This window comes from Lampetra planeri, chromosome 18, assembly GCF_965212315.1.
Source record: "Lampetra planeri chromosome 18, kcLamPlan1.2.h2, whole genome shotgun sequence".
NCBI lineage: Eukaryota > Metazoa > Chordata > Hyperoartia > Petromyzontiformes > Petromyzontidae > Lampetra > Lampetra planeri.
In genome coordinates, this window is record NC_136124.1 from 4,851,420 (window position 1) to 4,866,738 (window position 15,319).

Here is a 15,319-nt window from a genome sequence, read left to right on the forward strand (position 1 = left end):
GACAAAGTCATTGTTATGCAAGTCCAAGTCGAGTCGCAAGTCATCAAATTCATGACTCGAGTCTGACTCGAGTCCAAGTCACATGACTCGAGTCCACATCTCATAGGTGGGACAAAGTCATTGTTATGCAAGTCCAAGTCGAGTCGCAAGTCATCAAATTCATGACTCGAGTCTGACTCGAGTCCAAGTCACATGACTCGAGTCCACATCTCATAGGTGGGACAAAGTCATTGTTATGCAAGTCCAAGTCGAGTCGCAAGTCATCAAATTCATGACTCGAGTCTGACTCGAGTCCAAGTCACATGACTCGAGTCCACATCTCATAGGTGGGACAAAGTCATTGTTATGCAAGTCCAAGTCGAGTCGCAAGTCATCAAATTCATGACTCGAGTCTGACTCGAGTCCAAGTCACATGACTCGAGTCCACATCTCATAGGTGGGACAAAGTCATTGTTATGCAAGTCCAAGTCGAGTCGCAAGTCATCAAATTCATGACTCGAGTCTGACTCGAGTCCAAGTCACATGACTCGAGTCCACACCTCTGCGCTTTATTAGTAAAATGGGTCTCACGTAACCTGGAGAGTGACGATTCACACTATGATAACTTGTGTGTGTGCGTTCGCCTGCTGTCATGTCATGTGACTAATAGTGTGCCGATTCGAATTAAGATAGAGAGAAATATTAGTTGTGTGTGCGCGTTATGTACGCATGAATGCATCAACGTGATTCGGAGAATGCCGATTCCAATTAAGATAGGGCCCATAAGCTTGATTCATGCTGAGTTTGTCTTCACGATTTTGTGAAATTCCTACTTTAGCCGAATCAAAGACAGTGGATGGAATAAGGGTTGAAAGTAAATACAACGAAGACAGCATGCCGAGAATACAACGTCGCCTTGATCGCTGTCAACGCACTGACAACCCAAGGATTTTGTACCACTGGTTATAAATGTAACGTCATTACAGCCCTCTATTAATCCACTGCTGAATGATGGCTGTTGTTCGTCGAGGGAGGACGGGAATACAACTCGGTTTGCAAGGCTTGCAGTGCAGTGCTGTCCATGCCAGATCTCTCCCCAATCACCCCTTCCCCATACCCTACACCCACCACATTCTGAATAATGTCAGTGGCCTCGAGGCGACATGGGAAATCACTGTCTTCCCATGTGTGTGTACGTGTACGTGCATGGGGGAGAGGTAGTGTAGCGGTTAGCGCGCTGCGCTACGAACCCAAATACCCGAGTTCGATTGCCGCGATTATCTGAACCTGTCCTGGGCATCCACTAGGTCGACTCAGCCTCAAATGAGTACCTGGTGCGGTGTGTAAACATCGCCACTAGGGAGACAAAGGTGGCCGGGCGTGGTGCTGACCACTCACCCCCTCATGTTCCAGCCTTCATAGGTTCTCACCAACAGCACTTGTCCCAACAGTATGTTAACGCTATAGGGGGATCTTTGTCTTTGTATATATGTATAAACATGCGCATTTACACATACACACATTCACATGTATGTTTGAACATGTGGATGTGTGAATGTGTGCATGAGTGCACGTGTCTGTATGAAACTGCACACTTGTGTATATACGTGTGTTCATGTGCGATGTTGGGAGCACAGTGGTTAATGAAGCAGTTATCAGCGTCTGGAACGTCAACTCTGACTTCTAAATGCGTGTCTGCCGTGGTGTATGCATTGTGCTTGAATTCCATCACTTTGGAGGCATGCGTTGGTGGATCACGTCCAGTTTTATCAGAATCCCAACTCACTCGACTGTGGATTATTTAATCTATCTGTGTCGTTCTGTGGTTGCTATGTTTTGGAATGCGTGGGTTTTCGCCGGGAACTCCAGCTTCCTCCTGCATATAAATGCAGTCAAGATCACTCTTAGGACTCAGTGTAATAAGATCTTTCCTGGAAACGCTACCTCTTCTGCATCATTTCAAATTTTTATAATGCTCAGCAGCAGCAGCAGACGCAATATCAACACAATAGCTACAGCAGCATCATATCAGTGACAATAACTTTCCACAACAGCCGTCATCACAATCATCACCAAATGATTCAACATCGTTATCGTCATATTCATCATCACTTGTCATCTTTTCTGGTGCTGGCCGCAGATTTCGGAGCAAAGCAACAAAAAGAAACGTGATCTTAAAAAATTGGGGGATAGGGATCGTTGTGAAATTGGCAGCACCAAATGCACACGTGAGTTTGTGCGGAATGGGGCTGCCACAGTTTGCAAGCGCTCGGATGAATGCATCAACTTTCAACCGAGTCAAATTCGCTTGTCGTACGAAGTCTCCCAAAAGTTTGGGGCACAAATGGTATTTGACTCGATGGAAATTGACGCGGTCATCCGTGCAGTCGCCAAGCACCGAAGGTCCCCAGAATAAAAACAAAGAGTTAGAAATACTCAGTTTTAAAACACATTGCAGGCTCTCGCGGCCAATATCATCCATAATATATAGGTTTGTTTGGTTGGGCTAAATTGCGTAAATATAAATGTGTCGTTAAACCGACCACCACCCGACACAGCCAGTTAGTAAGATTTGTCACGTAAACAGAACATGCCAATTCGTTACTAGTACAGCACAACGGTGTTTTGGAGATCAAATCCACTACATTTACGTGACAAACCTCACTAATTGGCTGTGTCGGGTGGTGGCTGGTTTAACGACACATTTATATTTACGCGATCGAACCCAAAAAACCTATGTTATGGATTTTAAAATGTTGCAAACCGATTAACGATAATGGAACAGCCACATTCTTGGGATTGCATGAAGAAAATACCAAACATGCATTATTAGAAGGAAATTCAGACAAGGTGACATATTTGCACCAGAATCAATTTCAGCACAAACTATATGATTATTATCATAGGGTTTTTCCCCTTTTTTCTGGCGACAAAACTGAAACCTTTTTGCAAGGAATCATGATTACATTAACCACAATACTTGCAGTCAAACTGCAAACCAGATGACACCAAAAGGCGCCTTTTGGCGTCATCTGGGCGAACACCGCATGAGACGAGACTCTAAGGAAAGCTGTCTCTGGTGTGGACCAATCAGTTTCAAGCACAATGCATAAATTATAATAGTGTTTTTTTTGCATTTTGACTGCAAGTATTGTGGTTAATGTAAACATGATTCCTTGCAAAAGGTTTCAGTATTTGTCGCCAGAAAAAAAGGGGGAAAACCATATTATAATATTTTGGTACTGGCAAAGGAGGCCTCAATCTACATGATTATGTTTTCCCAAATTGATCGAAAAAACAAAGGCATACAAAGATAAACTTTCAAACGGCACAAATATAAACTGTCCTCACAATGTTGCCGATGACAGTCATTACTACATCCGATTCTAAATGAACAACAGGAAATGATAAACGAACTTAATATTGACTACAAAGTGGGGTTCACTACACATGCGCAAAACAAAAGTCACAAAACACAAAGTTTGTCAAAACAATTGATGATGTTTGTGAGGGACACGAAGAACACACTTATCCTGCATTGCCGAGACCATATATATTTTAAAAATTGTAATTGAACAAAAGATAACAAAACCATGAACTACAAACTTCTGAGAAAATCCCATCGTCGTTCTGACGGGCAGCTGGCAGTTGTGTATTTGATGGAGGAAGAGACACAACCAGAATCCACTTCAGCTCTATGTCGGGGAGTTATTTAAAGCAGATCGGGATCAAAATTACGAAACAAAGAACCCAGAAGAGCACAGGCTTGAGTGCTTTTAGGAAAATTAAATAATTATGATTAGCGGCATACCAGTCGGCCTATAGAAGCGCGTCCTTGATGAATGCATATCCGCTGCTGTGACATATGGATCAGAAACGTGGATGCTGACAATGGAAATGGAACAAAGACAGCAAAATGTGCAAATAAGCGTGGGGAGGTGAATGTGGATGTATGGAATGACACTGAGAGAAAGAGAAAAACATGGATGAGGTATCTGCACAAGTTAGAGACATCGTAAAGAAAAGGACAGAATGTGGGTTTGGGCAGGCCACTCGCGAGAAGAAATGATGATGGCCAGTGGCCGAAACTAACATGGATGTGTGTTGAACTTCTTTCGCACCGTATGTAACCGTGCTAATCGAAGTGCAGAGTGGTAGCCAAAGGAATAAACGACCGCCGTGGCAGATGGAGCAACAGATTAATTTGTATTTGAACGGAGAGGATTGGTAAACGTGCTAGGAGGACATAAATTTGAGATATCCTGTTCATGCAAGTGGAAAATAAAGATCTAAAACAATTAAAACGAAGGTATAAATGGGTTTTTTTTCTCTCGAATCCACAAACACGTGGCAAATATCATTAACAATTTGCGGTTAACACAAATACAGCCGTTTGGATGGATGGGTGGCTAATAAAATTATATTTTAAAACTACAGTGTAACGAATTCGCTAAATACATTATCCATATTTACAAACAAAAAAATCCCAATTCAATCCATTGCTTTGTCCAGAACGTACACTGTATGTGTGCTTAATTGCTAAAAGTTGAGGCACACACGCTCAGATTTAACACAACACGTTTTTGGCGTATGTTTGTTTTTTTTTAGCTCCACACCCATGCATTTGACTCGGGCTTCAAAAGTTAAATCCGCATTGCCAGACATCAAAATAAACGCGTAGAATAAGGCCACGGTACACAAACTCTGGTGCAGATTACAATTCATTCGTATTCGAAGCAAATCGTAATTAAACAACTAAATGTAACACACGGCACGGATGTACCGAACACCACGCCCCCATAGCGCATCGCGCCCTCTGCCGGCTGAATAATGAGCAATGCCTCAAATCTATGGATGGAGCCTGCGGATAATTTGTGGAGAAACACCACCCACACCTCCCCCGCTTGTGTCGTTAAATATACCGTACTTCGAACTTCTTTCGCGAGTGAAGGAAAACTAACTAAACACAACAAAGCAGTTCTCAAGAAATGAGTTTTTCAATCTCGATGATTTGAAAGTGCACAGCTACAGGGAGCTCCCTAATATCGGAAAGAAGAGAGCGTTCCAGACGGCCGCCGAAGCGCATCTGAAAGCGCCGCGCGATGCAGTGACCACCTTCTTTGTTTAATGGCTAAATTCATAAGTCATTGTTGTTATTGCTAAGCCCCTTTCATTGAATACAAATATTCGTCACGATAAAGACAAAACGATGCTGACGCTGCTGCTGCTTTGGCAGTAATGCACAGGCACGAGTAACAACACAAATCAGCACACTCGTCAACACCATCAAGTGTGTGGGTCCTGAAAAGAATGAATATAATACTCGGCGACGTTTCGGGCAATGGCCCGTATTCATAACGCATGGAGAAGCCCGAGAGATCGAGTGGATTGAAGGCGTTGGGAGACTGCACATTGCACCATCGGGCCTGATCAGGATACTTTTTTTTTTTTACAAATTTCTGATGGCCAATTTTTAAATAGCCATACACGCTCAGGTACCTACAAAGACCGCATTGAGTCACGTCGCTCCCCAATGTGAACGAGTTCCCAGCACGTGCGTGTATGCACCGTAAGCGTTTCGTGGAGCGAAACGTCGGACAACGGGGTACGACGCGAAGGCGCAGTCGGGGAGAGCCGTGTTCACGGCACGGTCGCGAAAACCTCGCGCGCCATTCGTTTGGCAACAAATGACAAAATACCAACAACTTCAATTTCAACTTGTACCCCCCCTTCCCCCCTTCGTTTCAGCAGTTTTACGTAAACTTCAACAATACGTCCTGTAGAGCGTGGTCCAGATGTATTGTGACCACCAATTGAGTCGTAGAAAAAATCCTTTTCCATATTAATTTATAATTTAAATGAACCCATCTCTTTAAATATTAAGTTTAAAATAATGATATTGGTGGGGGGAGGGTGGGGGTCACAAGACATCTGGACTACCCTGTAGCGCGCGTTAACATTCACCATGGCTGAACTCACCTCCACGCCCGTTGGTTCCCAGAAATAATCCTTCGGCGCATTCTCCATCTGCTGCAGTTACCTTCATTGTCTCCACCGCGGTGCCAATGCCAACCCCGCTGTGCGTGGGTGATGTGTCGTGGGGACGACAGTCATCGCCCAGAGCGCGCCCCCCACTCTCCAAATCTCAGAGACGTCACCCCAAGTGGAAAGTTCGCCAAAATTCGCCCAACTACGGGCGCGTTTTAAAACAAAACGCGACCTGGCTCGTGATGCACGTTACTTCGTGCGCGGAGTCAATAGCTGCTGCCTCCTAGCCTCGGCTTCATTTAGTTTTGGATTGAGGCCATCGTTCTGGTGTGTTGCTTGTGTATCCTCCTCCCGATTTCGTTTAGCCCCCGATCCTCGAGACGTGCCAGCGATTAAACTCTGCCAATCATGGCAATTATTATCAATTTCTCACACAGGTGGATGGTAAAGCTACTGGGGCAAAATGCGAAAACCCCCAATATCTGGCAGCGATCTCTGTAGCTTTGTAAAATACAAAGCGGGGTGGGGGTGGGGTAAGAGTTTACTCAGTGATTCCACGTGCAGTGGGACAGACGAGCAGCATGGATGAACGAACGCTTGATGAAGCAAAAGCAAGTCTGGCAAGTTTGTCTGCTTCTCTCCAGGCCGGCCACGTGCGTGTCACGCCGTGCAGACGACGGTCGCCACGTCCAGAGCCGGCCCAGCCACTAAGCGACCCTTGCAATTGCAAAGGGCCCCGTGGCCAGCAGAGGGCCCCCTAGAGTCACTGCTAGCTAGTGGTTGAAAAAAATCATACATCAAAGGGGCCTCCAACCAAATTTTGCTTAGGGCCCCCAAAGGTCTAGGGCCGGTTCTGGCCACGTCGCACGATCGTACAGCCCAGCGGAGTGTGGCGGCTCAACTCAATATCGAGTCGCTTGTTCATCATCATCATCGTCGTCGCCGTCGTCAACAGAAATACGGCGGCCGATAAAGCAACGTGTGGCATTGATACAAAACAAACGTCTTCTTGGTTCTTTCGGTAAAGTCACGTAGAAGGGAAGAAATATTATGTTATATTTTTATTATTTTATTACTTCCCTTCTACGTGACTTTACCGAAAGAACCAAGAAGATGAATCCCTGCAGTCACGAAAGCTTTAAATCGAAACAAAACAAACGTGTTTTTTTGCATCAACGCCTCTCGTGAAATGTAGAAAGGCGACGTCTTCAATCACTTCGCGTTCTTCGGTTAACTTTTCTCGTTTCTTTTTCGTCTCGTTTTGTGTTGAGGTTTACAAAGAGGGGGGGGGTTGGGAAGGAGTCCATTCGTATTCATTTGGAATGCTTTAATCGAGCAGTGGATTGACCATGGATGCATAGGTGGAGTTTGACTTCTATATTTGGGGGAGATACAGTGGTTCGCTTTGTCCCTCATTTGGAATCGCGGGGTGCATATAATTATTTTTTCTCAATTGTAAACTCGTGAAATTACATTTATAAAGATTCCCAGTTTAACACGTAGGCTTTCGCCACCAATATTATCCAAGAGGTTTTTTTGGGGGGTTAGATCGCGTAAATATAGATGTGTCGTTCAAACCGCCACCACCCGACACAGACACTGAGTTTTGTCACGTAAATAAAAAGTGCCAATTCGTGACTAGTACAGCACACCCCTGGTGTGGGAGACGAAACCAACATTTACAATACGAGTACGACGTTTCGCCAGTAATTACCACCAGCATCATCAGGCGACAGCCAGAGTTGTGGTGGAAATGCTCCTCTTGTTTCGGTCTTCAATAATTAATGGGATTCGTGTGATGTCGTCACTTGTGAGCCAATTAGGTGCGAAGGCCAGAGTGTGGGAGGGGGGGGTAATGTAATCATATAAATTACAATGGAAATCCATTACCGGTAGCGTTATTCCAGTTTGGGCAGGGCCCTATGGGAAGGGCCTTCCCACAATGGATGATGATGATGATGTGTGGGACAGCCATGTATGGTATTGCGAGCGGCTCGCAATCATAAAGTCTAAACCCTTTGGTGGATGACTTCAGCATCATCATCATCACGTCCCTGTGGGGCTGATACAATGAGTAACCAACACTGTGGGGGACGTCCACAAGTGATTTCCCTACGGGTAGACTCGCTCCCACCACAGGAACGTGGAATATTCCACCACGGGCTCAGGGCTGTTAAGACCGAAGCACGGCCCCTCAATGCTCATTTGAGAAAGACCTCGACTCGGGTATCGGTAGCAAGCCATTCCACGTTTTAAATGTTTATTTACAGGGAAAAGAGTTTCACAAGAACGTTGTTTCGTCCACGTTTTACTATTTCATACCAAAAAGGAAATAAATACCGTCTACAATCCCATAACCGTTCCCTTCTTCCCCGCAAATCAATATTTCAGTTGTAGAACAGGCTCAAGACTGCACGTAAACAGTAATTACAAGCGGTGTAATCACGACGCATCAATTCACCTATTAATATCGATTCTTAAGTTGGCAATAAACAAGCATTGAATTCAGTTTCAGCATGAATCATATACGGTGCAACGGGTCACACATACCCTGCAGACAATAGTGGCTGCAGTTTTCAGCACGCATTTGAAGCGTCTATTCTTCCCTGAAATTGTAACAAGTCATCGAGTTGCCAGCGCCGTTAATCCTTACATCCCCCTATATACCTCGAGACGATGCACGGTTCAATAAGAGTTCGAGAGCACGCGTCTATTTCAACTGACAGGCAAGTACAGCAGCAAGCTCTCACAATCGACTCCTCGCTTATCGTGACGTTGAAAACGTCGCCGTTTGACGCGGCGATCAAATAAGACAAGCCGCCGGTGGTGGCGAGCATTCGTCAATGATAAAACGCTGCAATGTTCCAATCGGCAACGTGAGTTGGAGGAGTTAACATAGTCCCACCTCGGGTCTTTCAGTCTCAGGTGATAACACGTGCCATTATGGACTATTTGTGAACCACGTAAAAAAATAAACTGCCGTAAGTCTGCGCTCCTTCAACAAAGCAGTAGCAAAACGACACGAACTCTAACCCTGAAAGCCCTCTCGTGGACAGCCGACCTTGACATTGGCCATTTCATTCCTGAACAATATTGTCACGTGCGAGAATAGGAGTGATCAGTGGAGCACAAGTTCAATGTGCGCTGGTCGTGTCGATGAATATGCTGCACCAGTGGAGGTCTTCACCAAACCAGTTTTCTGCAAAGCTGTCAATTTGCTGCGAGCACCAGTCTCCCGGAGAAAGTGCCAACGATGACTCAGAGCGCCTCGCTGTTTCTAAATTAATCCACTTGCACGCGTGGAAACCCGTGGAGGATGACTCCGTTGCCTCGGGACTTCTTTGCGGGCGCTGTACAGACAGAGCCATGGGTCGTCTGACTGAAATGACTGGCCGATGCACCACCTGTGCCCCCTACTGTGCCAACTTGCTGTGTTTTAGCCACCCGGCGCTCTGCTCGTTGTTGTGAGCGTCGCTCCTCTGTCCTCCGTTGTTGCTGTAGGGCGACTGCCTACAACTACCCAGTAGCATCCTTCACGAGCCTCCTCCACATAGGTCGATCTTGACATCGGCTGGTAACCAGTCATCAGCAAGTCCACTCAGCTCCACATCCTCTTGTACCACATCACTCCATCTCTTCTCTAGCCCGAGCCGCACCCGTTTAGCCCCCTTCTATCCGACCGAGCAAAAGTTGGCAAGACCATTCACACACCCGCACAGACACTGCTGTCGCGTCTCTGGAGAGCGGTGTGGTGGGCTGAAAAAATACAACGGCCATGCTCATCATCATTGTCATCCTTCGATCTGCGCACACGCTGAAACTGCAACTACTTCTGCGGGAAATGTTACAAACGCGCAAATGTGGGCACGATGTAGCTCCAGTGTTTGTCGCAATGCTAGGGTTGTGATATTAACACGTAGGCTTCCGTCGACCAATGTCATACATGATATAGTTTTATTTTGGGTTAGATCGCATAAATATAAATGTCGTTAAACCCGCCACCACCAGAGACAGCCAATTTAGTAAGGTTTGTCACGTAAGCAGAACAGGGTTGTGTTTCATCTTCTTGGTTCTTTCGGTAAAGTCACGTAGAAGGGAAGTAATAAAATAATAAAAACAAAACATCATAAAATAATTCTCACGACGTTTCGGCCACAACGCAAGCAGCCGTCCTCAGGTGCGTTGTGGCCGAAACGTCGTGAGAATTATTTTATTATGTTTTGTTTTTATTATTTTATTACTTCCCTTCTACGTGACTTTACCGAAAGAACCAAGAAGATGAATCCCTGCAGTCACGAAAGCTTTAAATCGAGGGTTGTGTTTATAGGGGTGTGATTGCAATTAATGTAGTGTTCACTCATGCCTAGTATTGCCGACCCGTCTTGGTTTTCCTAGGATTGTCTTCTTTTTTTATCAGTTGCAGGATAACGACTCAAGGCAATGCATGCACATACAGTTCTCCCATATTCTGGCATCGAGATTTTCTTCTTCCCATGATGTGTCCCCTGGTTTTGTGTAACTCAGAGCTGGAAACTCTACCAATGTCAGAAGGCATGACGGGGAAGCCAATTACGCACAACATTTACAAATCTAAAACATCAATTCTTGCATGAATCGAGACATGTATCGTCAGCTTGAGAATCGATAATCCTCAATCAACGTTTCGTTAAAGTCACGACTCTAGCGCAATGGCGGAACACACGTGAATTGTCATCCTCTCGCGCACGAAACATAACGCAAGCCATCGCAACTCAGGCTCCATACACAACACACGACAGAAAGCCTCAAGGCCTTTAGCAGTTTGGAGGCAAAAAAATAAAATAAAAAGTCTGGGGGAGGGGGGATGGGGAGTGTCGCACGCCACATTCCACCTTCTGACAGCTCAACCAAATTTACCAAATTGCTCGCGACGTGACAAACACGCCCCGCCGATTCAACACCAATTGGAAACGTGTCGGGGAGTCCTGGGCTAGACCGCAGCTTGCGCTACGGTAATCGAGCGCCGATCAGGTAAATGCGCACGTCGCAGAGGGCCGTCTTCTGAGCGTGCCGACGACGCGCAGAAAATTGCGGCCGCGAATTGCGCGGGGCGTCGTCCATTCATTAAGCTACTCGTTAAATGCACGGGGTGAGCCGTGCAGTCAACACGAGGGTGAATGCCCCGCTTCACAAGCTAATAAAAGATAACCTTGGAGACTGGCATGGCTAATGAAGAATGCTTTGCTCTTTTTAAAGCAAATGCAGTTGTCCAAAACGCCGACAAATTGCTTTCTTGGTGTGCAACGTAAACGTAGGCTTTTGTTGTTTTTTTCCCTCGCGATTTCTTACGACTTTCATTCCCATCACGTTTCGTTTCTTTACGACATTTACGGGCGGCGAATCAGGACGACGGTTGCGCTCGCCCGATTTCAAGCGCAGTTCTTCTCCGAACTCCTCCACAATTCCGATAAACGCGTGCCACCCTGTGTTGAGCCACGTGTGGAATGGTGCTTGATAAACCACCATAGATGACGGCACTTTTGCAGAAATGGTTTTAATACTTTTGAGGGTTTTTTTGTTGCTTTTTAGAATAAACAAACCCAAGTGACACAAGTGATTGCACGCTACTCCATTAAAACCAAAATGTCATCCATAACAGGTCAATTTCTAGGATGAAGCAATGTTGCGGCGGTTAATGCACTAACACTATGAACCCGGAATACCTGAGATTGATTCCCAGCCACCGCACCTCCGATTAGCACGGTTGGCTATGTACGGCGTGAAAGAAGTTCACCATTCATACATACATATTCAAACCGACCCTGGCCACCAATCAGCACCAACCCACCCTCCCCACTCTTCCCTCATCCACAACGACCGGTGAAACAGGCCCCATGACTGGCACTGCATGTAAAAAATCATCTTGGTTATAATCAGTAGTCGACATCTCCAATATTTTGCAGTGTCAGTCAAAGTAACAGCCGCAGTCCAACCACCTCCAGTTGTCTGGCAGAGCCAAAGGTTGAGAGGTTAAAATTCCCACGCATCCATCCATCGCAGGCCGGCCATATCGCTGCTGGGATCCGTTGAGTAAGGCCCCGCCATCCCGTACGAAAGTGGGTGGAAGAGGTAAAAACTGCAGAAGCAAATATATACACGTACATTAGAAAACATGAATGCACATTTCATCGCATTTGAGTAAGTTTTTCACCATTCTGGAGCCAGCAGGCACGTTCCGGAAGGACATTGAGCACTGCAATGTCAATAAGGCATAATGCCACCCTAAGTAACACCTTCCATAGCACCTTCAGTAACACAAAGTAGCAGAGTAATTAAATCCCTGCTGCGCTCCACTGCCTTTGATGAAAACAAACCCATCACCATTCACAACAACTGTCAGGCGAGGTCAGTTATAATGAGCCACTTAAAGGACCAATGCTGCTCAATTAATGTGGGGAAATGAACAAAGGAAAGAAAATCGCTAACACTTACCGCACTTAAAATACAATGGACAAACTTAATTCCCCAACGTATAAAACGCACACGAGGCTTGCGTCGGTTGGCAGGAAACACCGCATCGATTGGCCTCGCTGTACGACCAATTTCACCCCGACGGCGTTTCTGAACGTCGCCTGCTAAACGCTCTCGCCACGCTGGCCGACCGCCCTGCTGGAGAGAAGCCAGGAGTCGGAGCTAAGTGGCCAGGTGAGCGGACAGGTGAACAGGCAGGTGATCTTACAGGTGAGCGGACAGTGAGCGGGCAGATGAGCGGACAGGTGAGCGGGCAGGTGAGCGGGCAGGTGAGCGGACAGGTGAGCAGGCAGGTGAGCAGGCAGGTGAGCGGACAGGTGAGCGGGCAGGTGAGCGGGCAGATGAGCGGGCAGGTGAGTGGACAGGTGATCTTACAGGTGAGCGGACAGGTGAGCGGGCAGGTGAGCGGGCAGGTGAGTGGACAGGTGATCTTACAGGTGAGCGGGCAGGTGAGCGGGCAGATGAATGGGCAGGTGAGCGGGTAGGTGAGCGGGCGGTCGAGGCGCGTGCAGAAGCACATGGTTTCGCGGCAACATGGCGACCACTGCGGTTCGCTACGGTATATCGTACGATGTAAAATACACGATAATCGTACATAAAATAAACTATTTTTATGTATAAACTATTTTTGCAGGCAATAAGAGGTCACTACATTTACTACAAAGGTTATGGACACTAACAGTTATGAAATCGAATCGTTACCCTGATCGTTGACAATTCTTCACAACTCTGGGAGAATTAATTGTTATACTCCTGCCACGTATCGACTAGAGATTAACAATACATTTTTGGAACAAAATAAAAAAAATCATCTAACTTTCTTTCCAAAAATCCTGAACTGTTGGGATACTCTATTTTTACCAGGTAAGGCCCACTGAGCTCATATTTTAGAAGCGACCTGGCCACAAATGACAGCTCGGCAAAGTGGCTTATCACGTGGAAATTTCTAAGCAGCCAAATGCTCAGAACGCATGTTTTTAAATGTGGAGGGAAAACCCGAAAGATCCGGAGAAGAATCCACGCAACCACGGGGAGGACATGCAAACTCCAAATATACAATAGGCATCAGGGTCGGGATCCTCCATTTAAAACAAGTAAACCCGTAAAAACAAAGTTTTTCACTATAAATCCTTTATATGCGTGGCGGCTAGAGTCCTCTCGTCCTCTGGCTTGAGATGGCTGCCACCTATGGGTCAGATGATTGTCTGCCACCATTAAGCAATTGGTAAGTAAATATTTAATTTGTTTTCCCTAAACAGTGTAAAATTTTGGAATTTTTTTTTCACGAAAATTAATTGTCACACACAACGAGTCTGTGTGGAAAATGTCAGCTTGATTGGATCACGCCGTCCCGGCCGTGTGCAACGAGCGAAAGATTTGCACGGTCCTAAGCAAGCAAGCGAACTTAATATAAAGAATTTCAAAATATATTCGCCTGTGGAGGACGCGGGGATCGATCCCGCGACCTTTGGCATGGGAAGCGAGGGCGCTACCAACTGCGCTACTCCGCCACGGCCTGTGGAGGGGTTACGCTCTGGGCTCTTACACTGTGACGTTCAGCCAAAGCCATGAATGAGTTCTATTTGAATATATGTAAAATCATTTTTTTTTGCCTAAAAAGTGTAAAATTTTGGGAATTTTTTTTCACGAACATTAATTGTCTCGCACAACGAGTCTGTGTGGAAAATGTCAGCTCGATTGGATCACGGGAAGTGGGTTAAAAAACGACCGAAAGATTTGCACGGTCCTAAGCAAGCAAGCAAGCACGCAAGCAAGCAAGCACGCAAGCAAGCAAGCGAACTTAATATAAAGGATTTAAAAATGTCATATCACGATTATTGCTGGCAGTTTTATTTACTTGAAATGTTTTATCTCCGTAAATAAATTTGCAAATAAATAGCTGTTATCTATTAAAGTGATACTTTGCACAAAAACATCTGAGAGTGATAGACAGCATGGAGTTTATATGATGTCAACATTTTCTTTCATTATTTTTTTTTCGGTTTGGCTGCATAACCCAAAAATCAATTCGGTCATAATATTGGCTGCGAAAACCAATGTGATCATTTGATTTGTGAATTTAATTATTTAATTGGTGTTGGCAGAACTGAGAGCATGTGCATTAAAGGCGATAGAGAATGTATTGATTTGCAAGGCAGGCCGATGCTGAGTGAATTACAATTCAAGAACGTTCAGACAATCTTTAGGTGTGTTGGGAGTACAGCAAACCATACTATACAAGTAAAAACGTGCAATCCAATAAAAAAAGTTACGGGTTATTGATATATCGATAAATGTCATGTCGATAAAAATTGATATCGCATCGTGAAATATGAGTTTGCGGCAACTTTTTTATCCGTTTAGTTTGTTGTCCTTCCCTTTTAGCACGGTTGGCTACGTACGGCGTGAAAGAAGTTCAACATACAGACACACACACATACAAACAACTGGAGCGGCACCTGTACACGCAGAGGAGCAGCATCAGCGCCGTCCCGGCCGTGTGCAACCTCTCCCCGGCGCGGCCCTGCAGAAGGAGGCCCACCCAGCGCAGAGCGGCGTCCCACGTGGCCGCTACCAGCACACGCAGAGAGGCGCGCAGAGACACGGAGACGTGAGCACGCACGGAGAGAGATAAGACAGCAAGATACAAAGAGACGTGAAGACGCATGACAACACAGAGAGACACACAAGAGACAAATACACAGACACAACAGAGACCCAAAAAAAACCAGACACACACATGAAGTGACACAGAGACAATACGAGACGCAGAGAGATTCAAAGAGACACAAAAAGGGACACAAAGAGACGCACACAGACACAATCTGGCAAAACTTTGCCT

The 15,319-nt window shown here is 45.7% G+C and overlaps 1 protein-coding gene across 2 annotated transcripts in view; it reads right to left on the minus strand.

Annotated features, from left to right (window-relative positions):
• Positions 1 to 8,210: 8,210 nt before the first annotated feature.
• The window catches only part of LOC144723520 (protein O-mannosyl-transferase 2-like), a 45,849-nt gene continuing 38,740 nt past the window's right edge, over positions 8,211 to 15,319 (minus strand). Inside the window, exons 20-22 of one of the 2 annotated variants that reach the window (XM_078602337.1) lie at positions 14,937 to 15,048; positions 11,943 to 12,082; positions 8,211 to 9,317 (exon numbers count right to left, since the gene is read on the minus strand). In XM_078602337.1, the coding sequence (XP_078458463.1) occupies positions 11,977 to 12,082; positions 14,937 to 15,048 (218 nt within the window). In that variant the 3' untranslated portion in view covers positions 8,211 to 9,317; positions 11,943 to 11,976. Of the gene's footprint in view, positions 12,083 to 14,936; positions 15,049 to 15,319 lie in introns of both variants that reach the window. The other variant, XM_078602338.1, reaches the window with a different exon arrangement.